General features: G+C 32.4%; 2 protein-coding genes across 9 annotated transcripts; one reads left to right on the plus strand and one right to left on the minus strand.

Moving 5' to 3' along the window:
• Window positions 1-1,448: 1,448 nt before the first annotated feature.
• Window positions 1,449-21,341, minus strand: LOC108207960 (pentatricopeptide repeat-containing protein At5g46100). 8 transcript variants are annotated; one of them, XM_064088252.1, is made up of 15 exons: window positions 21,129-21,341; window positions 20,925-21,015; window positions 16,198-19,215; window positions 15,044-16,124; window positions 14,489-14,585; window positions 14,307-14,396; window positions 14,132-14,190; window positions 13,766-13,867; window positions 10,169-10,200; window positions 9,614-9,866; window positions 9,432-9,521; window positions 9,257-9,315; window positions 8,891-8,992; window positions 2,539-2,619; window positions 1,449-2,289 (listed from the first exon to the last, which is right to left on the minus strand). In XM_064088252.1, the coding sequence occupies exon 3, from the start codon at window positions 19,037-19,039 to the stop codon at window positions 17,606-17,608; it is 1,434 nt and encodes a 477-aa protein (XP_063944322.1). In that variant the 5' UTR covers window positions 19,040-19,215; window positions 20,925-21,015; window positions 21,129-21,341; the 3' UTR covers window positions 1,449-2,289; window positions 2,539-2,619; window positions 8,891-8,992; window positions 9,257-9,315; window positions 9,432-9,521; window positions 9,614-9,866; window positions 10,169-10,200; window positions 13,766-13,867; window positions 14,132-14,190; window positions 14,307-14,396; window positions 14,489-14,585; window positions 15,044-16,124; window positions 16,198-17,605. The 8 variants fall into 8 exon arrangements, with proteins under 8 accessions (XP_063944322.1, XP_017233911.2, XP_063944318.1 ...); XM_017378422.2 differs by lacking the exon at window positions 20,925-21,015 and having other exon boundaries at window positions 9,614-9,710; XM_064088248.1 differs by lacking the exon at window positions 20,925-21,015.
• Window positions 21,342-21,803: 462 nt separating this feature from the next.
• On the plus strand, window positions 21,804-23,875 carry LOC108207783 (uncharacterized). Its single transcript, XM_017378212.2, has 3 exons — window positions 21,804-22,024; window positions 22,122-22,376; window positions 23,138-23,875. The coding sequence occupies exons 1-3, from the start codon at window positions 21,883-21,885 to the stop codon at window positions 23,680-23,682; spliced, it is 942 nt and encodes a 313-aa protein (XP_017233701.1). The 5' UTR covers window positions 21,804-21,882; the 3' UTR covers window positions 23,683-23,875.
• Window positions 23,876-24,026: the final 151 nt, after the last annotated feature.

Here is a 24,026-nt window from a genome sequence, read left to right on the forward strand (position 1 = left end):
CAGCACCACTAAAATCAGCTTTAAGATGGGTTGATCAGCATCAGTGCTACCTTTCCCCTTCTTGTTACAACAAGCATTGCTCTGGTAATTCACTATGATGCAGTTCCTTAATACACACAGTAACTTCACTGTTATGCACTACTATAGTGAACGCTTAAAATTTGACTGGATAAATGAATTCATGAATAACAAAGTTCAAGAAAAATTATGATATTACTGGCTTGCGTTGTAAGCTCAACATGTCAAATTTTTATATCTATTGATTTTCAATCTTTAAAATCTAATTTCAGAATGTTCTCACTAAAAGACATGATTAAATACAAAGGTCTACTCTGATTCTCTGTGAATACTATCTCCAGTACGCGTGCATAACTCTTTCAAAATCACATACATGCCTTGCAGATTGCTCGTGACTATAATCTTGAACATCAAAGTCACCGAGAAGTTTTAATCATTTCCGGGATTTAGCAATTATATAAAATCAAATTTGTTTGTATAAGCGTAATTTTGATAAAGATGATGAAACTCTCAGATATTCAATGGGTTTATGAAATTAGAATATTATAAATTATTAAAGGATAAATTATTATTATCAATGAATAGGCACGACATGGCACACACATGTATAAAAAGATATAAATCTGGGAAATATATTTGACAAGTCAGATCGGCAGATTTAACCATGGTTTATTTTGTATTTTTTTATATATTTTAATAAAATTTATTGGGGTTGTTAATGAAAACAGAAGTTTAAAGGTTTTTTGGCAAAAAAATGACAAGTTGATTGGGTTTTTTGGTTAATAGCTCATAATAATAAACTTTATGTAAGTAAATTGTATGAGCTAAATCTCAATTTCAACTACCACCTGAGATGGTATATTTGATATGTAATTTACTTTAAAGTTTTATTTCAAATGATAGAACATGATTACAGAAATAGGCTGATTTTTAAAAAGTCGTCGAAAAATTATCCGATTTTGTAAAATCGACTAATAAATCATAAATCAGTATCAATCTAATAGTTTCAATTTTCAAAATTTGTAATAATAACGAGATTTGAATTGTCATTTAAAACACTAATATATGAATATCTTATGTTTGAAATAAAATTTAAAACCCAAATTTTCAAATATCTTAGTTGACCAAGTAAAGAATTTCGAATGAAATCAAAGTTTGCAGAGGAACATTAAGAATTTTAAAATTACCCTGTGTATTTGTGTTTTTTCTTTGGTCTAAAATGTCTATGAATTTTAAGAATGCAATCAAATCAGTTTTTAGGGTAAAATTATGAATTTTTTAAACAATTGGTGTCTGATGTTTTAAAAATTATGTATAGAGTTCACTGACTAGAAATACATTCCCTTTTTCCTTCAAAAAAAAACATTTTCTTTTATTTTAACATTAAAAACACAAATATCTCCTACATAATAACATGAGAAAAATGACCGTTAGAAAAATAATGCCATTTACTTGCAAACACTATCTTCTTACAAGGATTCACCATAAAAGAATTGAAACCTAAAAAATTCACTCTTGCAAATGACCATATTCCTATGTCACAAATTGCTACTACCAGAAAAAATAGTGTACATTTTAAAATTTTCAATAATCCTGTTTCTGCTTCCTACATTTGATAACATATATTCATGCAAAGCAGTTCTGGAAGTTCACTTCCTGTATACGGATCAATCCAACACTTTTTTGTTTTCTGCAGCAGCTTTAGATCATGCAAATTACGGTATATCCTCGGAAACAAATTAAATTTCAATATATTTGGATCAATTTCATTACTTCTGAACTTGCGGAGATTATGCACTCATTCAAAGCAAAAGAGTTTCACCAGAATCAAACATCCAAGCCGAGTCTACGCTATCTTATTATATAGAGGAAGCTCCTAATGGTATCACATGGTTTTGATGTTTTTTTTACACTATTCTTCTTTTTCTTGACATACTTCGCAGTCTTAGTTTTGCGAGCCTCTCTTTTCTCTTCTTTCACTTTCTTCTTGTTCTCTTTTCTCTCTGCTTTTTTGTCTGCAGGGAGTGTTTTCTGTGTACCTTCATAGTATCGTAAGGATTTACTCCTGAATCACTAGAATCATCATCACCCCCCACCTCATTTCCGCCTGTTCTGGGTTCTGTTCACTACACTTGGGTTTGTCATTTACTGTTGAACAAAATTGTTTCTACAATTTTAAGAGATGTGGAGACACCTGTATATAACATTCCCGCATCTTGTCTTCAGAAAGATTTGCATCCTTAAGACAAGGAGCAGGCGACCCTAATTTTCCTGTAAGAAATTTTATATAAGCTTAATTTCCAAAAAAAAAAAAAAACTCCGGAAATTTTCAAGCGACGAGATAGATGCATCTGGTGGTATTTATATACAAATAAGCTAAAGAATCACCACCATAAGTAAAGGTCTCTCTGGCCTCTGCGGTCACTTCCATTAATCAAAGTGGAAAAAAGAAAGCTTACTACTAAATACTTAAAACAACATTAGTTCAAATCAAGAGGTTTCAGAGAGAAGAAGACATACCTATGAATTCCATGACTACGACATGAAGCCTCAAAAGTCAAAACTATTGGAGTTGGGCACCTGATCCCTGCAGCCTTTAGCCTGAACTCAGAAATCAAGAGCTCTAACAGTCAACATCACAGCCTTATCTGCAATCAGATTAAGAAAGAAATATTTTCTCTTTCTTTTTTTATCAAATATGCAGCATTGTGCCTCACTGTTAAAATTCTCAGAGATGAAATCTGTTGGCTGTAGCTCAATATTTTCAGTCAAGGAGACAATGGAAAACTAAGTACATATTTGTTTTTTTTAGCTTAAATAGAGAGTATCTGTTCCATAGGGATGGACATTCACCCCGCCCCGCTCGACCCCGATCCGATCGGGGCGGGGAATCGGGGATTTTTTCGGGTTCGGGGGATTTTTTCTAAAAATTTTCGGGGTCGGGTTTCTCATGATCCCCGCCCCGAACCCCGACCCCGCCCCGATATAATACCCGAACCCCGAACCCCGATCCCCGCCCCGATTGATCACCCGAACCCCCGAACAAGAAGTGTTATATAAAATATATATGTTTAAATGATGATGCGTGAATGTGATTTTGAACCCCTGACCTCCCATGAGAAATGGGATATGCTGACCACTGTGCTACATGTTACCTTGTTTATATCTTGTCAACTAAACACATATGAACACACCAACTCTTCGGAAAAAAATTATACTCATACATAGCACAAAAATATTTTACTTTTTTCTATTAACCTCCAAATTTATGTTACTTTATTTTACCAACCCTTACTAAATAGTTTTTCCTTAAAATTTAAATCACCATACATTTTGTGTAATGTGATCATCAATCTTAATTTTCAACACAATTGAATAATATAACTAATAATATTTGTTTACAAATGAAAGATTTCAACTTTTATGAAAATAAGATGTAACTGAATAAGAAAGACTTCAACTTTTATTAAAATTAAGATGATTTTTTATATGAGAAAAAACTCATTAATAAAAAAATTATTTCAAGTTATTTGTGTACGTTACAAAATGAGTTAATATATTTATATGAGTATTTTGTTATGTTGAAAACTTATTTTTCATAAATTTATTGTTTCAATTAAAAATAAATACTTTATGTGTAATAATTTTCTTTAAATTTACATCACTAATCTTAATTCTCAATACTTGGATAATATAACTAATACAATATTATTGATAATAAAATTTTGCATAAACATAATTATGATATATTGCTAATTGATGTGAAGGGAAGACTTAATTTTTGTATACAAATTGATTTTCATTATAAATTTATTATAAATAAACAGTATTACATCATATATAAACTTTTAACATTTTTTTCATTAAATAATCCTATCCAATGAAGAATATATAACATTTATATTTTAAAATACAACTATTATCTTCAAGGACAAACAGATTGAAAAAAATATTTTGTTTATCAAATAAAAAGTAAGTTGCTAGATAAGAAAGACTTCAATTTTTATGAAAATTAAGTATGATTTTTTATATGAGAAAAAAATTAATTATTTCAAGTTATTTGTGTTCATTTGAAAATGAGTTTATATATATATATATATCTGTGTGTGTGTGTGTGAGTATTTTGTTATGTTCAAAATTTATTGTCCGAAAATAATAACTAAAAAAAATATTTTTTGTTTGATAGCTTTTTTAAAATTTACATCACTAATCTTAATTCTCAACTAAATGATATAACTGATAGTATATTATTTATAATGAAATTTTGCATAAACATAGTTATGATATCAAAAATTGTTATGAAAGAAAATTTTCAACACTTTTCTAATTGAATAATCCTAACCAATAAAAAAATATATAATACTTATATTTTAAAATACAAATATTTTCTTCGAGGACAAACAGATGGAAAAAATATTTTCTTTATTAAATAAAAAGTAAGTTACAACTAGATAAGAAAGACTTCAACTTTTATGAAAATTAAGTATGATTTTTTATATGAGAAACAACTCATTCATAAATTAATTATTTCAAGTTATTTGTGTTCATTAGAAAATGAGTTAATATATTAATATGAGTATTTTGTTATGTTCAAAACTTAATGTCCATAAATTTATTATTTTCAACTAAATAGAAATAGTTTTTGTAATTTTTTTTTGAAAAATTAACTTTATTAATCTTAAATCTCAATAACTGAATAATATAATTAATAGTATATTGTTTATAATCTCTTGTTGTATAAATATATTTATGATATATTTATCATTGATGTGAAAGGAAAACACATTGAAATTATAATATAAAAATACAAATACAAATATTTAAAAATACAAATATTTTTAAATATATATATATATATATTTAAAAATACAAATATTTTTTCGAGGATAATTTTAAATTTTTTCTTTTATAATTAAGAAGTGATATATAAGTATGAAAATAATATAATAACAGAAATAAGAAAAAAAAAAGAGAAGAGAAACGTCAGATTAGAAAGAATTTAGAAGGTTGCTTTCACTATAAAGAATTTGTAAGGTCATTGCACAGAGAGCCGGACACATCAGACTTATCAAGCAAGCTCTCACCATCATCCTGCCGATTCAGCTTCGAGGAGATTAACACTGCATTCAAACATCATCATATGGATCCTTTATCATCTATTTGTAAGTGTTTTCTTCTCTTACCTTTGATCTATTTTTTCTTGTATAATGCTTGTTTCTTATATTTTTTTATGTATCAATAGTTTCTACTTCTCTAAATCTTAGTATCCGATGATATAATATAATAGGGATCAAAATGGGAAGTCAAATGAGTCTCAACCATTAAACCTTGAAAATTCTCAAGCCGAAAATGCTCAACCTATTGATGACAAAGAGTATAATTCTGAAGGTGATGAAGTTTTGCCTAAAGATAATTTAAGGAGTAAATGGTGGGAAAACTTTCAGAAAATAAGGGTTAAAGGAAGCGGTGCAGTCAAGGCCAGATGTTTATTTTGTAATAAAAAATTGATTGGAGATGGGAAGAATGGAACGAAGCATTTGCAGGACCACTCTAAATCTTGTCTGAAAAAAAAAATGGTTGATGGCAAACAAAAGATTTTAACACCTAGTTTTGTGATGGGTGGAGGGAAAAAGGCCAACCTCCAGAACTATAATTTTGACCAAGAAGAGTCTAGGAAACACCTAGCTTACATGATCATAATACATGAATATCCTCTCAGTATGGTGGAGCATGTTGGATTTAGAAGATTTTGTCATAGTTTACAACCCTCGTTTAAGTAGTTTCTCGAACCACTCTTAAACGGGATATCTTCAAGATTTATGATGTTGAGAAGATGAAGACTATGAGGCATTTGGAAAGAGTTAAAAGCAGAATCTCATTCACTACAGATATGTGGACATCTAAGAATAAAAAAAGGGGTTCATGGTAATCACTGCACATTTTATCAATGATAATTGGAGGTTGGAGAATCACATTATGAGGTACTATTAATATTTATAAATATAATTTTTACTATTTACATATATATATATATAATTTTTACTAGTTACATATATATATATATATGTGTGTGTGTGTGTACTTGGTACTAATAATATTATTATTTTTAATTTTTGTGTGTTTAGGTTTGCATATGTGCCATGTCCACACACAGCAGAAGCATTATGTGAGGTTTTGATGGAGACTTTTTTAGAGTGGAATGTTGATAGTAAGTTAAATACTTTAACGGTGGATAATTGTACCACTAATGATGCTATGATCAATCTCCTGTTGGATAAATTTGGTAGTAACCAAATTTGGTTAAAAAATTTCTTTCATATCCGATGTGCAGCTCACATTATTAATTTGATAGTGAAAGAAGGTTTGGAGGTTATTAAGCCTTTGATTGAAAATGTGAGAGATAGTGTAGCCTATTGGACCGCTACTGCAAAGAGAGGGCAGAAATTTGAAGAGGCAGCTCGTCAAATAGGTGTCAAATATGAAAAATTATTGGCTATTGATTGTACTACAAGGTGGAACTCCACCTATTTGATGCTTGACACGGCCATACCTTACAGGAATGTTTTTAGTCGACTGAAATTAAAGGAAACACAATATAAATGTTGCCCCAGTGATGATGATTGGATTGTAGCTGAAGATATTTGTGAAAGATTGGCAATATTTTACAAGACAACTTTGTTGTTTAGTGGTACTAATTATCCTACTGCCAATTTATTTTTCTCAGAGGTGTGTAATATGAAGCTAACACTTGATGATTGGTCTCTATGTGGCAATGAGGTGGTGGAAAATATGGCAAACAAAATGATTGAGAAATATGAAAAATATTGGAATGAATCACATGGATTTTTAGCCGTCGCAGTTGTTTTGGATCCAAGATTCAAGCTCAGCCTTATCAAGTACTACTATATTAAACTTTTTGGGGAACGTGGTCCAAAAATGGTGGAGAGAGTAAAGAGTTCTTGTTATGACTTGCTCACATTGTACGAAGGTAAAATGAAGAAAAAAAAGAATGATTCTGAGTCTACTTTGGCGTCTAAATCTTCTTCTATCTCTTTGAGTAATAGAGGAGTTAGTGATTATGAAATTTTTCTCAGTCAAGAAAAGAAGGGGAAAGTTTCACATGTTAAATCTGAATTGGATAATTATTTAGAAGAGAAGCAGTTGCCTAGGAGTGAGGAGTTTGATATATTGGCTTATTGGAAAACTAATTTAAAGTATCCTATTCTACAAGCCATAGCTAGGGATGTGCTTGCTGTGCCAGTGTCTACAGTAGCATCAGAAGCTGCTTTTAGTACAAGTGGCCGAGTGTTGAATGAGAGAAGAAATAGACTTACTCCCAAAACTTTAGAATCACTCATGTGTTGTCAAAGTTGGTTAACTGCTCTTGAGGAAGGAGGTAGTATTCTCTATTTCTGGGGTTGTTATATCTTTGGTTATATTTATGTGATAATTATTCTAATTCATCTTCTTCTTTTTTTAAATAGAAGTTCCAACTATTGATGAAGATTCAGATGATGATGATGAGTGCTTGGCATATGATATATCAACCACTGCATGATTCAGGTTCTTAACTATACTGTTTATTATGCTTGCATGTGCAATTATTAATTTTTTAGCTTTTATTTTTTTTAAATTTCTAGGATTAGGACTTTTACTACATATATTATTATTAAGTCAAATGTAAAAACAACTACTTTTTATACATATTTTATTATTATTAGATCATATATTTATAACTTTTTAACATATACTATTATTATTAGATCATATATTTTATTAATATTAGATCATATATATATAACTTTTCTAATATGCTTATATGAATAACCTAAAAAACATAATGATCAAACATTATTAAAAAAAAAAATTAAAATCAGACTCATAATAAACTAAATTACAAAAATAACTAATATTTATGGAACTGAAAAAAATGTAAAACTTTTTTTGTATTTATGAGATAAAATATATGAAATAAAATTTTATGAAGAAATAAACATAGCTTCAATTCAAAACTAATTTAAATTATGTAAAACCAAAAATATGTATAGGTTGATATATAATTTTAATACATTTTTTTATTATTTAGATTTTGTCAAAATAATAAATGTATAATCAGGTTAAAAAATGTGCATGTTATGTTTTTATTCACATGACCTAAGTTAGCTTTGCATATATGGCCAAGAAATATGAAATGAAATATTTATATAATTTTCTAATAGCTTATATGATTTTCCAGGCATATTACTTACTAGCAGGGGCCAGGGGGAGTGTTTCTGCAAGAAGCTGCAAGTCAAGAAAAATTTAGCATGTTAAATTTGAGTTGAGTAATATTCTTATCATTTTGTAACTTGAATTCCATTCTTGAATATTTTATTAGAAGTTATTTTTGTGGACAAGGTGATCTGAAAGAATGTTGCTTTGTTAAATGTTCATAACATATTACTCTTAACTACTTCCTGTATATATTACAGGGTGTTATTGTGATTTTATTTTTGTCATGGTCACTGGAGCATGTGATCAGGCTACTTTTTTGTTAAACACTGTAGTTATAAGTCAACTTTTTCCTTAAAATATAGTATAATCATTAAATTTAAATATATTTTAATATATTTGCAAAAACCCCGAAACCCCGTGGGGATCCCCGTTCCCCGTTCGGGGCGGGTACGGAAAAACAAAAATACTCCCCGTCGGGGATCGGGGCGGGGTCGGGTTATGGGTATCAATTCGGGGATCGGGGTCGGGGATAGCACTCCCCGGTCCCGAAGTGACCCGATGCCCATCCCTACTGTCCCAGCAACCACAAAGCAGCATATGGGTCAGGGAATATACAAAAAGAAACAAAAAGAGACTCGAGGGTTATCGCAAGCATTACCTCATTTCATTTTCTGCCCAAGTCTTAACTATTTTCCTGGAATTGCTCTTAAAGTTCCCAAGCCTGGAATGATAATGCCCTTGTGTATTACGATCCCTATCCCTGAAGTGACAACATATAAAAATCCATCATCATCATACTCTTCTCATCACTCTTCTATAAATCAACAAGAACGTTGCAAGTAAGTACACAGATAATAATAAATGGGTTAATCTTCACTTTGAAACACCAAACAAATCTCTTCAATTTAAAAAAAATGGTAAATGGACTATGACTTGTATCGAAGTTAAATTGCATACATATTACTGGGAGATTAATTGTGGCATAATAATAGTAAAAGCAAGCTAAAAATACAAGTGGACTTACTTGAATACTTTAACTGCAAATTCTTGACCATCGTGTTTCGTGGTGTGATAAACACTGGCCTGTCAATAAAAGGGGAAAGGGGTCACAAATTTCTAAACAAGGACAACAATATCATTGAGCGAGTATTACATAGTAAAAAAAAGAGTGTAATATTTGCATAGTAAATGAAATATACTTGTTTCCCAGTATAAATGCGGCTATTTAAGTCATCATATATAGCATGATTCAGCAATTTGAACACCATACGAGTTCTTGAATCAATTGCCTGTTAATTACATAACAACATTAAGTTTCAGATTATCACATCGTACCGATAACAACTATTTACATTACATAAAAACAAGTGTTCCTAAGTACCTGAGGTCGAAGATGGGCAGCAAATTCTGGTTTCGAATATAGATAGGTTGAAAAGTTGTTGATAATTAGGATAATCGACCTCCGTGAGAATTAGGTCCTGTAGAATACAAATGAATAACTCCATCGTCTTTAATAGAATCTAACCGATCTCAAGCTTCTCCGATTTCAATATTAATTTCTTTCCACTCCATTGTTAGGGTTTCTTCGGCGGGTGTCAACGAGTTGTGTTTGAACTCTGGGAATGTACGCATATCTATGCACATATTTTTTTAGTTATATAAAATTTTAATATTATTGATGCAGGACAGCTCTTGGATGAAGAAAGAAACATTACATTTCTGACTGTCACCTTCAAGTGCAAAAGGACAGCTCATGTTTAGGACAGCATAATGAGCTTAAAAAATGTACTAATAGTGTAATATAAAGATGACTAATATAATATGTGCATTATATATAATGCAGCATTCTACCCAAGCCCATTACTAACTTCAAATATTAGAAAGAAAACAAATTCTAAATCATGACATATATGAAAGATTGAAATGGTGGGTGTACCTCAATATCATTGCGACAAAGATGTTACTCTCCTGTTACAGAAAACATTAAAAAGATCTATGATACAGGAAGCTTCAAATGTTTCAAAGCACAGCTCAATCAGCCAATTTCTACGTACTGGTTCTGTTCTTGTTTCCAACTGATACCCCCCATTTCCACAAACCAAGGTGACTGACTCAGCTGGGAAGTCCATTGTTTCAAGGCCAGATGTTTATTTTGTAATAAAAAATTGATTGGAGATGGGAAGAATGGAACGAAGCATTTGCAGGACCACTCTAAATCTTGTCTGAAAAAAAAAATGGTTGATGGCAAACAAAAGATTTTAACACCTAGTTTTGTGATGGGTGGAGGGAAAAAGGCCAACCTCCAGAACTATAATTTTGACCAAGAAGAGTCTAGGAAACACCTAGCTTACATGATCATAATACATGAATATCCTCTCAGTATGGTGGAGCATGTTGGATTTAGAAGATTTTGTCATAGTTTACAACCCTCGTTTAAGTAGTTTCTCGAACCACTCTTAAACGGGATATCTTCAAGATTTATGATGTTGAGAAGATGAAGACTATGAGGCATTTGGAAAGAGTTAAAAGCAGAATCTCATTCACTACAGATATGTGGACATCTAAGAATAAAAAAAGGGGTTCATGGTAATCACTGCACATTTTATCAATGATAATTGGAGGTTGGAGAATCACATTATGAGGTACTATTAATATTTATAAATATAATTTTTACTATTTACATATATATATATATAATTTTTACTAGTTACATATATATATATATATATGTGTGTGTGTGTACTTGGTACTAATAATATTATTATTTTTAATTTTTGTGTGTTTAGGTTTGCATATGTGCCATGTCCACACACAGCAGAAGCATTATGTGAGGTTTTGATGGAGACTTTTTTAGAGTGGAATGTTGATAGTAAGTTAAATACTTTAACGGTGGATAATTGTACCACTAATGATGCTATGATCAATCTCCTGTTGGATAAATTTGGTAGTAACCAAATTTGGTTAAAAAATTTCTTTCATATCCGATGTGCAGCTCACATTATTAATTTGATAGTGAAAGAAGGTTTGGAGGTTATTAAGCCTTTGATTGAAAATGTGAGAGATAGTGTAGCCTATTGGACCGCTACTGCAAAGAGAGGGCAGAAATTTGAAGAGGCAGCTCGTCAAATAGGTGTCAAATATGAAAAATTATTGGCTATTGATTGTACTACAAGGTGGAACTCCACCTATTTGATGCTTGACACGGCCATACCTTACAGGAATGTTTTTAGTCGACTGAAATTAAAGGAAACACAATATAAATGTTGCCCCAGTGATGATGATTGGATTGTAGCTGAAGATATTTGTGAAAGATTGGCAATATTTTACAAGACAACTTTGTTGTTTAGTGGTACTAATTATCCTACTGCCAATTTATTTTTCTCAGAGGTGTGTAATATGAAGCTAACACTTGATGATTGGTCTCTATGTGGCAATGAGGTGGTGGAAAATATGGCAAACAAAATGATTGAGAAATATGAAAAATATTGGAATGAATCACATGGATTTTTAGCCGTCGCAGTTGTTTTGGATCCAAGATTCAAGCTCAGCCTTATCAAGTACTACTATATTAAACTTTTTGGGGAACGTGGTCCAAAAATGGTGGAGAGAGTAAAGAGTTCTTGTTATGACTTGCTCACATTGTACGAAGGTAAAATGAAGAAAAAAAAGAATGATTCTGAGTCTACTTTGGCGTCTAAATCTTCTTCTATCTCTTTGAGTAATAGAGGAGTTAGTGATTATGAAATTTTTCTCAGTCAAGAAAAGAAGGGGAAAGTTTCACATGTTAAATCTGAATTGGATAATTATTTAGAAGAGAAGCAGTTGCCTAGGAGTGAGGAGTTTGATATATTGGCTTATTGGAAAACTAATTTAAAGTATCCTATTCTACAAGCCATAGCTAGGGATGTGCTTGCTGTGCCAGTGTCTACAGTAGCATCAGAAGCTGCTTTTAGTACAAGTGGCCGAGTGTTGAATGAGAGAAGAAATAGACTTACTCCCAAAACTTTAGAATCACTCATGTGTTGTCAAAGTTGGTTAACTGCTCTTGAGGAAGGAGGTAGTATTCTCTATTTCTGGGGTTGTTATATCTTTGGTTATATTTATGTGATAATTATTCTAATTCATCTTCTTCTTTTTTTAAATAGAAGTTCCAACTATTGATGAAGATTCAGATGATGATGATGAGTGCTTGGCATATGATATATCAACCACTGCATGATTCAGGTTCTTAACTATACTGTTTATTATGCTTGCATGTGCAATTATTAATTTTTTAGCTTTTATTTTTTTTAAATTTCTAGGATTAGGACTTTTACTACATATATTATTATTAAGTCAAATGTAAAAACAACTACTTTTTATACATATTTTATTATTATTAGATCATATATTTATAACTTTTTAACATATACTATTATTATTAGATCATATATTTTATTAATATTAGATCATATATATATAACTTTTCTAATATGCTTATATGAATAACCTAAAAAACATAATGATCAAACATTATTAAAAAAAAAAATTAAAATCAGACTCATAATAAACTAAATTACAAAAATAACTAATATTTATGGAACTGAAAAAAATGTAAAACTTTTTTTGTATTTATGAGATAAAATATATGAAATAAAATTTTATGAAGAAATAAACATAGCTTCAATTCAAAACTAATTTAAATTATGTAAAACCAAAAATATGTATAGGTTGATATATAATTTTAATACATTTTTTTATTATTTAGATTTTGTCAAAATAATAAATGTATAATCAGGTTAAAAAATGTGCATGTTATGTTTTTATTCACATGACCTAAGTTAGCTTTGCATATATGGCCAAGAAATATGAAATGAAATATTTATATAATTTTCTAATAGCTTATATGATTTTCCAGGCATATTACTTACTAGCAGGGGCCAGGGGGAGTGTTTCTGCAAGAAGCTGCAAGTCAAGAAAAATTTAGCATGTTAAATTTGAGTTGAGTAATATTCTTATCATTTTGTAACTTGAATTCCATTCTTGAATATTTTATTAGAAGTTATTTTTGTGGACAAGGTGATCTGAAAGAATGTTGCTTTGTTAAATGTTCATAACATATTACTCTTAACTACTTCCTGTATATATTACAGGGTGTTATTGTGATTTTATTTTTGTCATGGTCACTGGAGCATGTGATCAGGCTACTTTTTTGTTAAACACTGTAGTTATAAGTCAACTTTTTCCTTAAAATATAGTATAATCATTAAATTTAAATATATTTTAATATATTTGCAAAAACCCCGAAACCCCGTGGGGATCCCCGTTCCCCGTTCGGGGCGGGTACGGAAAAACAAAAATACTCCCCGTCGGGGATCGGGGCGGGGTCGGGTTATGGGTATCAATTCGGGGATCGGGGTCGGGGATAGCACTCCCCGGTCCCGAAGTGACCCGATGCCCATCCCTACTGTCCCAGCAACCACAAAGCAGCATATGGGTCAGGGAATATACAAAAAGAAACAAAAAGAGACTCGAGGGTTATCGCAAGCATTACCTCATTTCATTTTCTGCCCAAGTCTTAACTATTTTCCTGGAATTGCTCTTAAAGTTCCCAAGCCTGGAATGATAATGCCCTTGTGTATTACGATCCCTATCCCTGAAGTGACAACATATAAAAATCCATCATCATCATACTCTTCTCATCACTCTTCTATAAATCAACAAGAACGTTGCAAGTAAGTACACAGATAATAATAAATGGGTTAATCTTCACTTTGAAACACCAAACAAATCTCTTCAATTTAAAAAAAATGGTAAATGGACTATGACTTGTATCGAAGTTAAATTGCATACATATTACTGGGAGATTAATTGTGGCATAATAATAGTAAAAGCAAGCTAAAAATACAAGTGGACTTACTTGAATACTTTAACTGCAAATTCTTGACCATCGTGTTTCGTGGTGTGATAAACACTGGCCTGTCAATAAAAGGGGAAAGGGGTCACAAATTTCTAAACAAGGACAACAATATCATTGAGCGAGTATTACATAGTAAAAAAAAGAGTGTAATATTTGCATAGTAAATGAAATATACTTGTTTCCCAGTATAAATGCGGCTATTTAAGTCATCATATATAGCATGATTCAGCAATTTGAACACCATACGAGTTCTTGAATCAATTGCCTGTTAATTACATAACAACATTAAGTTTCAGATTATCACATCGTACCGATAACAACTATTTACATTACATAAAAACAAGTGTTCCTAAGTACCTGAGGTCGAAGATGGGCAGCAAATTCTGGTTTCGAATATAGATAGGTTGAAAAGTTGTTGATAATTAGGATAATCGACCTCCGTGAGAATTAGGTCCTGTAGAATACAAATGAATAACTCCATCGTCTTTAATAGAATCTAACCGATCTCAAGCTTCTCCGATTTCAATATTAATTTCTTTCCACTCCATTGTTAGGGTTTCTTCGGCGGGTGTCAACGAGTTGTGTTTGAACTCTGGGAATGTACGCATATCTATGCACATATTTTTTTAGTTATATAAAATTTTAATATTATTGATGCAGGACAGCTCTTGGATGAAGAAAGAAACATTACATTTCTGACTGTCACCTTCAAGTGCAAAAGGACAGCTCATGTTTAGGACAGCATAATGAGCTTAAAAAATGTACTAATAGTGTAATATAAAGATGACTAATATAATATGTGCATTATATATAATGCAGCATTCTACCCAAGCCCATTACTAACTTCAAATATTAGAAAGAAAACAAATTCTAAATCATGACATATATGAAAGATTGAAATGGTGGGTGTACCTCAATATCATTGCGACAAAGATGTTACTCTCCTGTTACAGAAAACATTAAAAAGATCTATGATACAGGAAGCTTCAAATGTTTCAAAGCACAGCTCAATCAGCCAATTTCTACGTACTGGTTCTGTTCTTGTTTCCAACTGATACCCCCCATTTCCACAAACCAAGGTGACTGACTCAGCTGGGAAGTCCATTGTTTCATAGCTTTAGGGATCAAACGGGTAACACTTGTTATAAGGGCAAATTAAATTATAGGTCCATGAACTATTGACGTTTTATTGTCTAGGTCCCTGAACTAAAGATTCCATATTTGAGGTCACTTAACTTTTTCGTTTTCTGATCTAAGTCCTTCCGTCAAAAAGATTCTAACAGTGTTAAGTAGGGTTCTTAAGTTTCATACGGATCAAAGCAATTTTGAAGGTGTTAGTGATATTCAAACTCAAAGTTCAAGTAGTCAAATTGAAGCTTGAATTACTAGCTACACTCATATGTCAACAATTTTCACAAATTAGATTTAATTTAAAAAAACCCAAATTGGACCATAAATTTAGGGTTCTTTATCGAATTTAGAGACCTAAATTTATAAAATTTTGAATTGAACATAGTTTGTGAAAATTGGTGTCACATGAGTGTCGCTAGCGACTCAAGCTTCAATTCGACTACTTGAACTTTGAATTTGGATATCACTAACACCTTCAAAATTGTTTTGATTTGTATGAATCTCAAGAACCCTAGTTAACACCGTTAGAATCTTTTTGACGGAAGGACTTAGATCAGAAAACGGAAAAGTTAAGTGACCTGAAATACAGAATCTTTAGTTCAGGGACCTTGAAAATAAAACGTCAATAGTTTAGGGACTTGTAATTTGATTTTCCCCTTGTTATAATTTTGCAACAATATACGGTCTCCGGGTCTTCGATGGGTCCATAACTCTACCACCTGAGCTAGCAGCTAAATATCTCTGAAATCATCAATTTCATGCATGCCTTCTGATAATTCTGATTTTTGCAGCTTTTGCACTGTTTGATCAAAAGATGGTGAACTGCTTCTATCCAACACTATCAGCTGGGGCGGCATAGCATCTGAAATTGCTGGTTCGATCAGAGTCATTTATTGTGGTTCCTACGCAGTGTCATGGGAATGGCTTTCTCTTACCTCTGGTTAAAGCTTTTCCTTATCTCCAACTCCAATCTTGTAACTAACTGCGAAGCAGAGCTTTGGTATTTGGGCTTTTTCCTTACTTTAGTCAATTAAGAAAGCAGTACTAAGATCTTCTGCTGCAAGATTAGCATTATCAAAAATTCAAAATCATAAAATATGGTAATTCGTGCTTTGTAAATCACTTTTTACAGTGTATAAAGTACAGAGGCACGGAGGTATTAAAATGAGGGTCAGGCTAAGTTCTATCAAAAAATATAAATGGTTGCACGAATTATGTGATTAAAACACTTGGCAGTAGGGCTGCACATGGGCTGGGTTGGGTCGGTTTCGGCCATTCAAGCAACCCAACCCATTTAGTACGGGTTAGAAAAATTTAACCCATTAATCATAAAAAGAATTAGAAACCCAACCCTACTAATTGTATGACGGGTTGGGTTGGTTAGGGTAGGGTTGATCGGGTTGAAAAATTTGCAAGATAAGCATAATCCAAAATATGTTTTGCACCATTTTGTTGTATACAATTAGCAATAACATAGGACATTGCACGGATACAAAATATCAGGTGCTTTTAGAGTGCAGATATTCTCTTCATACTAAGGTGGACAACTGAATCTTAATACACTACTAACTATTAAAAATCATGTTTCCGCCATGATATATAATCATAAGAACTAGCAATGTGAGTCGTTTGATTTGAACTATAAAGCTTTATTTCTAATTGTTTCTGCACACTGCACTACACTCACTGCACATTCTATCATCAAATAAGTAAATATAGTTCCGTGAGCAACCAAAAATATTCTACTCCCTCTGTCTCTTATTACTTTTTCTGTTTCTCTCTAGCATGTTTGCCAATACACACTTTTGATTCTTAATATCATTAATTTTGTATGAGTATTAAATATAAAAACTTCATTGTATTAAAGTACTCGTGAATACGAATCCAACAAGATCACTCACGACTATATTTAGTCTTATACATTAAATGTAAATTAGTAATTAGTCTCATGTTATGAACAGTCCCGACATATCAAATGAGAAAAGAATAAAGAAACGGAGGGAGTATCAGAGTGTTAAAGATATATTTTGACCGGGTTGGGTTGGTTTAAGGTTTTTAAAAGTCATATTTCGACCCAACCCATTATAAACGGCTCAACCAAAAATCAACCCGATTAACCCACGGTTTGGAATGGGTCGGGTTAGTCGGCCTAGTTCAAGGTTGGGTTGGGTTGGTTTGAGCGGGTTGGACAACCCATGAGCAGCCCTACTTGGCAGGCAAGTGAAGGAAAAGTTTGAAAAGCAAAATACACAACACATGTACAGTGACACCCAAAAGACATGGCACTCCTTGAAGGGTCTTAAATGAAACAGGAAACCTTATTTTAAAATTCTTATACTTCAGCTAATGAGACTCGGTAAATTTGTCAACCAACTCAACCAGTTCCAACTCAGCAGTTTCCCACACTTTCTTTCTGTCCGAAAATCCTCTCAAAATGGTGCTCCAAGTTGTCTCACTAGGAATACATCCATCAAGCACCATTTCTTCCACAATACGAGCAGCTTTGTGTAGATCTCCTTTCTTACAAAAGCAATTAAGAAGTAAATCAAAAGTCTCAGCCTCAACAGATATTCCCCGGGTTCGCATGCTAAGATACAACTGAAAAGCTCGGTTAGCTTCGGTCTTGCAAAGTCCTCGGACAACTGTATTATTGATTCTAACATGAAGGCTCCAAGTCAATCTATTTGGTGAGATACGTCCAAATACCATCTCATCAAGGAAATTTGCAGCTTCATGAAACTTTTGGGCATCACAAAAACCAGTGATAATTTTCCCATATAAGACTGCATCAGGGTTTAAACCCCTCAACTTCATCCTATCAAACAACTCCACAGCTTCGCTAATCCTTTCTTCTTTACAGAGCCCATTAATTAAGCTACTGTAAGTCACCGTATTTGGCTGAAGATGCTCAGTGGTCATGATGTCTAATAATTCCATGGCTTGAGAACAACGCCCACCCTTGCAGAGCCCATCCATAAGAGAACTGTATGTATACAGATTGGCAACAATACCTTTTTCTTTCATCTCTTCAAATAAATCCATGGCTTCATCTAAATCATTTGAAAGGCATAATCCATGTATCAAACTTGTGTATGTAACAACACTGGGTAAGCAACCTTTTATACCCATCTCTGCGAAAAGCTCTTTGGCTTCACTAATCCTCTTCAACCTACAGAACCCATTAATCAATGTACCGTATGTGTAAGAATCCGGAGAACACCCATGACTGGGCATCTCATGGAAAATTTGTAGAGCTGCATCCATCGTTCCACTATTCTTGCATAACGCTTTAATCAAAACATTGAGAGAGACAACACTTGGTGGAATACCCATTTGTCTCATATATTTGTAAAACTTCAAAGCCACTTTTAACTGGTTTTCATCAACAAGGATCGAAAAAACAGTAACATAAGATTTTGGAGTGACCTCACAGTCGTATTCTTTCATCTTTTGAAATATCCTGATTACTTCACCAGGCTTGTGAACCCGCCCGTAAGCTCTACAAATAGAGAGGAAAGTGTCCTCAGTAATTTTACACTTCTCATCCTTCATTCTGTTTAGAAGATCCTCTGCTGGCCTAAATTGGTTTGCAGAAAGTAATCTTGAGATCATGAGACCAAAGGTGTTGTGATCATGTTTGTAACCATTAGCATACTCGGCTGCAGCTGCATCAAATATGACAAGAGCTTTTTGTGGATCTTTTTCAGCTCGAATAAGCTGCTCTACTAATGATCTGGAAATCTTTTTTGGCCATTTGATCATTGTTTTGATTGCCATTGCATTTAGATACTACAAAACATACACTTCAGGCTCACAAATATTCAACTGACCACCGATAGAGTGTCACTTCCAACTGATATATACGCTACTCATTTTATTTTTTATCACAGCATCCATGGTGACTATCTTTCAGCAGTAACCATCAATAGATGAAATGTCATCAAACCTGCTCGCTGAGAAAGATGTGAACAATTTGTCAGGCGTACAGATCAAACATGTACAGCCCCCCTTAATACACACACACACACAAAATAAATTTTCGCATATATATAAACTATGCACATACACAACATACATGTGCACATATAGTTAGCATTAATTTAAAAAATAATAGTTCCACAGACTAGTCACAAAAAGGCAAAATGAATATACTAATTCTTCTCCTATGTTCTCAACTGTGTAATCAATTGAGCAGACATTTTATTCCATACTTACATATCCGTTTCCAAAGTAATGACAATATATTGATTTTGAGCAGAAAGGATATATTATAACATATATATATAGAGTTAAGTTCTATGGAGTACATAAAAACATTGGAGTATTGGAGTACAAATCATAATTTTTTAGTTTAATCATAAATAATATCTCTGATTTTCCAAATTTATATATAATTTACCATTTATAAGTAGTATTACACATAATTATCAATTAATCATTAATGTCTTTCAACTTTAACAAGCATTAAGATTGTTGTTCTACTTATAAGTTATATTGCAGAACATAACGTCCTACGATTTATAAAAGTAACTGTTCTATCTTTTGATTACAATGTTTATGCTGTGGAACATAATCTGCAGGTTGTCGGATGTTTACAAATATTGTAGAACAAAAAATTAAGATTATATTGTATTAATCTTGTACTCCAATACTCCAATATTTTTTGTACTCCATAGAACTTGACTCTATATATATATATATATATATATAGGTATATATATAATATTTTTTAAGATTTATTTTTCCAATATCTAATAACATTTAAAATCAGATAAGTATCCTCTTCCTGCAATAATTTCAGGTTTTTAGTATTGACTGATTTATAAATATCTTAAAAGTGAACCAGTAGAGTTCACATTCCTTTTAATTTATCTTTTAGCTCAAATGTATAAATCAGTGTAGGTAATATACTATTTACAATTACCAGTAAAACAAATTAGATAAAGAAATGTCCGCAAGAGACTAGTTGTACCGTTGTCTAGATGTTTCAGTGACGGGTCCGGGTCCCTGACCAGCTATTGATGAAACATACTAACAACGGTTTTTTTGCTGCGAAGGCATTAAGCCTAATTTTAATGTGAATGCAGAGGGCTACATTGTCTACCAGCCAGAAAAAAAATGCTCTTTGTATGTTGCTAACAATCGATAGTTCTGCCTTCAATAACATCTATAATCAGAAATAACATTTGTTTGGTTTATCAGTAAATCTGTTACATGATTATTATGGTGACTAGTTTACATGTGCATGGAATATATACTTTTTTGCCGAGTAGAGTCTTCTGTGTTTGTTCCTTCTACAACTATACAGATTCTTTCAAGTAAATCTAGAAAATAGCTTGGTCGGGTACCAATAATATTTTTTAAGCTCTTCTAGCTGGTAACTTCTATCTTAGGTCCTTTTGAGGTTCTGGCCAGCTTGTAATCGACCTTTCCTAAAAAAATAACCGGCTTAGTTTTTCTAATCAGAAATGACTTAACGACATGCAGGACTATTTTCTTCGAGCTGACTTAACACAAGGGTTTAACAACACGCACTTGTACTCTTGTAGAATGAAGTCAAGCAAATCCTTGTAATACATCTAGTTAAATTATCTTACTACTAGATGTCATTGGGCAAACGCCAAACCAAACAGAAACAAAAGGCAGCAAAACAGACACTCACAGTAATAATACTCACTGGGGACTTTGATCAAACACCTGACGTAAATAATCATATACTTGCTCCAAACCAGCTTCTGACGTGATATAATTATCTGGACATTATTACTTTCAAGTGTATTCATCATAAACTAGCTAAAAACACTATTTTGATGCATAGAAGTAATGGATTAGAATGTTGAAAGAGATATTAAATCAGGGGACATACCTAGACAAGAGAGCTGTGTTGCACTGTTGCTCACTATTAACGCTCGAGCGGCGATTTAGGATTTTGTAAGTATTGTGTTTGCACATAGAATTAAATATTAATTTTGCTCTCAGTTTTTATAAAATGCTCGAATCTCAGACACATTATCATACTTTCGTCAACGATAACATAAATATTTTCCAAATTTTATACATTCCTGTCTTTAGTTTTGTTGAACTGCTAGTTTATAACAGATGATATTGCTAAATAATATAATTTTAATTCTAAATATGATCTTTAAAGTTAATTTATATTTATTATATTATATTTATGTTTATTATATTATATTTTCATGTTTTTTATTCAATAGTTATAATTTTAAATTTTAAATAATTTCTAATAAAATATTTATACTGTTCATAATAAGTAAAGACTCTTATTAAATATTATAAATATTTATTTTAAATCTTAATAATTATTATAAATCATATAAAAATACGTCAGTTTTTTTTTTGAAATAATAAAGATAAGTCAGTTGATTCACTTGATATAATTAACTTATATTATCTTTAATTATTATAAACCATCTTGATATAATTCAAGATAATAAAATTAAATAAAAAAAATTAAAATAAGGCAAACAATATTATGCAAAATTAATCCCCTAAATAAAGGGGGCATGGGATTGTAAAAATCTTAAGCTACCCAAACCCTGTATAAAACATTAATTCATCAACGTTTCATCATCATCATCTTGCTAGTAGTAGTTAAATCGATGAATTCATCCATGGATAGCGATCCAGAAGCAGTGATCATTATTAATAGTAGTCAACAAGACGCGGGTTTCAACAGGTCCAAGCGCGAACGTCATATGAAAACTCCTTCTCAACTGGAAGCCTTGGAGAAAGCCTTTACTGGTTCGTTTCTTTTCTGCATGTTGTATTATAACGTGTATTTGTGATTTTTAGGGTTTATAAATTATAATGGGTGCATTATGGTTAATGGTTTGAATAGCCAAAAAGTATTTGACTCCGGCTGAGATGGATCAACTTGCGGCGAAATTGGGGTTATTAGAGAGCCAAGTACGGATGTGGTTTTACCATAGAAGAATGAAGTATAAGAAGGAGAGTCCGGGAAAAAGGTCTCTTAAGGTTTCGGGGAGAAAGAAGAGAATGATCCGATATTCGAGTAGTGATGAATCAGAATCAGAGTCAGATGAGTTTGGCGAAATTACTCCTGATGAATATGAGGAGCCTACTAATGCAGCAGGTTTGTTTTGTTGGTGATATTGTTATCTTTGCAAATGTGTGATTTTTTTTCTTGTTGAAATAGTAATTTTACTTTCTTATATATATTTGGAAATAATACGATTCTGAGTCTACTTTACCCTTGTTGAATTAGTAATTTTGTATTTTTAATATATTTGGAAATAGTACGCATTTATTTCCATTAGTATGAGTGGTGTAATTTCTTTGATGGGTTGATTGTACCTGCTTGCATACATAATTAACTTCAGCACAAATCCTGTCTTTTCATTGTGTATTAAATTAAAACTTATAATGAAAACAACTGGTTATAAAAAAGATGAAAGCAATGGAAATAGCCAATCAAAGGCCGGAAATTCCTATTTTCTTAAAGTAAAATGTTGTCATGATCTTCATATTATTGCATTACTGGCATGTGGGATCTTTCATCACACTTGATAGAAATTTTCAATTGGACCGAGTCCTTTGTGCATGAAAAATATATAGCAGAAAGAAGTTGGATCCTAAACTTAATTTACTCGAGCATGGTATTTTTTCTAATTACTCGCGCATGATGGTTTGCTCAAGCGTTACACTTTTTTACATTTGTGTTTGCTCGAATATGTCAAGCTTTCATTATATATAGATTGTTGTGACTTGAAAGTTGAAATGCCAAAGTTGCACTCTTCGTTGCTGATGATTTCAGCCAGCGAACAGAATATGTTGTTGCTATGTTTCCTGTTGGAAGTTTGTTTAGGTTTTTTTTACTGTTGTTTGTTTAAACAGCATTGACTGGACATCGGGGATGCTCTGCTAATTCTTCTGATGGTACGGTTGTGGAGGGATCTCGACATAAGAAACTCAAATTGGAATATCCTCCTTCCAAAGAGGCTCAGAGTTTGCTTATAAAGTCTGCTTGCGTTAGATCACACTTTGTGGTTCAGTCCCAAAATGCGGGTGAGGAGATCGAGACATCAAAAAAGAGTCTCAGCAAAGTCGAGGCCGAGCTTGACGATATGGAGAAGAAAGTACAGAGTGCTAAGAAAGAGGTTAAAGATCTTAAGAGCCGGTTGGGAGAGGATGATGTCATAGCTGCTTTGAGAACTGAGCTCACTGCCATGAAAGCTGGACTTGATGCTGCCCAGTTAGAAAAGGATGCTGCAGCTAAACTCTTTGAAGAGAAGCTGAATGCGAAGAACCAAGAACTCGGAGACCTTCATCGGCAATTAGAGACTGAGCGTGCCTGGCATAAGGAAGATAAACACGAGGCATATGCTCGATTCGGGAACGATGTGGTTGCCTTGATAAGGAAGTTCAAAGCTACGACCTGAAAAGAGGCAAAGTTTTTGGTGGTTGTCTCCCTTTTACATGCAAGTTTATGCTGAGAAGCGAGGCAACCAAATACCCTCTATAGCTTTCTTTGACATATTAATTTCTGCTAAATGTTATTGCGTGAACATGATGTATGGTATCTGATGACTTCTTGTTAAATTATTGGTCAAGTATGGCAAAGATGGGAACGTTTATGATGAGATATATATGTTATGTCATTCATACTTCTCGTAATACCAGCATAGTAAGTCTCTAAAATGGAGTGACAACTGCTAGTCGCACTTGTAACTCTGCCTTCCTTTTTCCAATTAAGTCCAGATTGGTTTCGTGTTTCTTAGGTTAC

The sequence above is a fragment of the Daucus carota genome, chromosome 2 (assembly GCF_001625215.2).
Source record: "Daucus carota subsp. sativus chromosome 2, DH1 v3.0, whole genome shotgun sequence".
Classification (NCBI taxonomy): Eukaryota; Viridiplantae; Streptophyta; class Magnoliopsida; order Apiales; family Apiaceae; genus Daucus; species Daucus carota.

Excerpts from the sequence above, each read along its gene's own strand:
- LOC108207783 (XM_017378212.2), top strand. The coding sequence starts at position 21,883 with ATGAATTCATCCATGGATAGCGATCCAGAAGCAGTGATCATTATTAAT. Across the intron at positions 22,025-22,121 it reads CTTGGAGAAAGCCTTTACTG|CCAAAAAGTATTTGACTCCG; the intron begins GTTCGTTTCTTT and ends TGGTTTGAATAG. Across the intron at positions 22,377-23,137 it reads GGAGCCTACTAATGCAGCAG|CATTGACTGGACATCGGGGA; the intron begins GTTTGTTTTGTT and ends TTGTTTAAACAG.
- LOC108207960 (XM_017378421.2), bottom strand. The coding sequence starts at position 19,039 with ATGGCAATCAAAACAATGATCAAATGGCCAAAAAAGATTTCCAGATCA.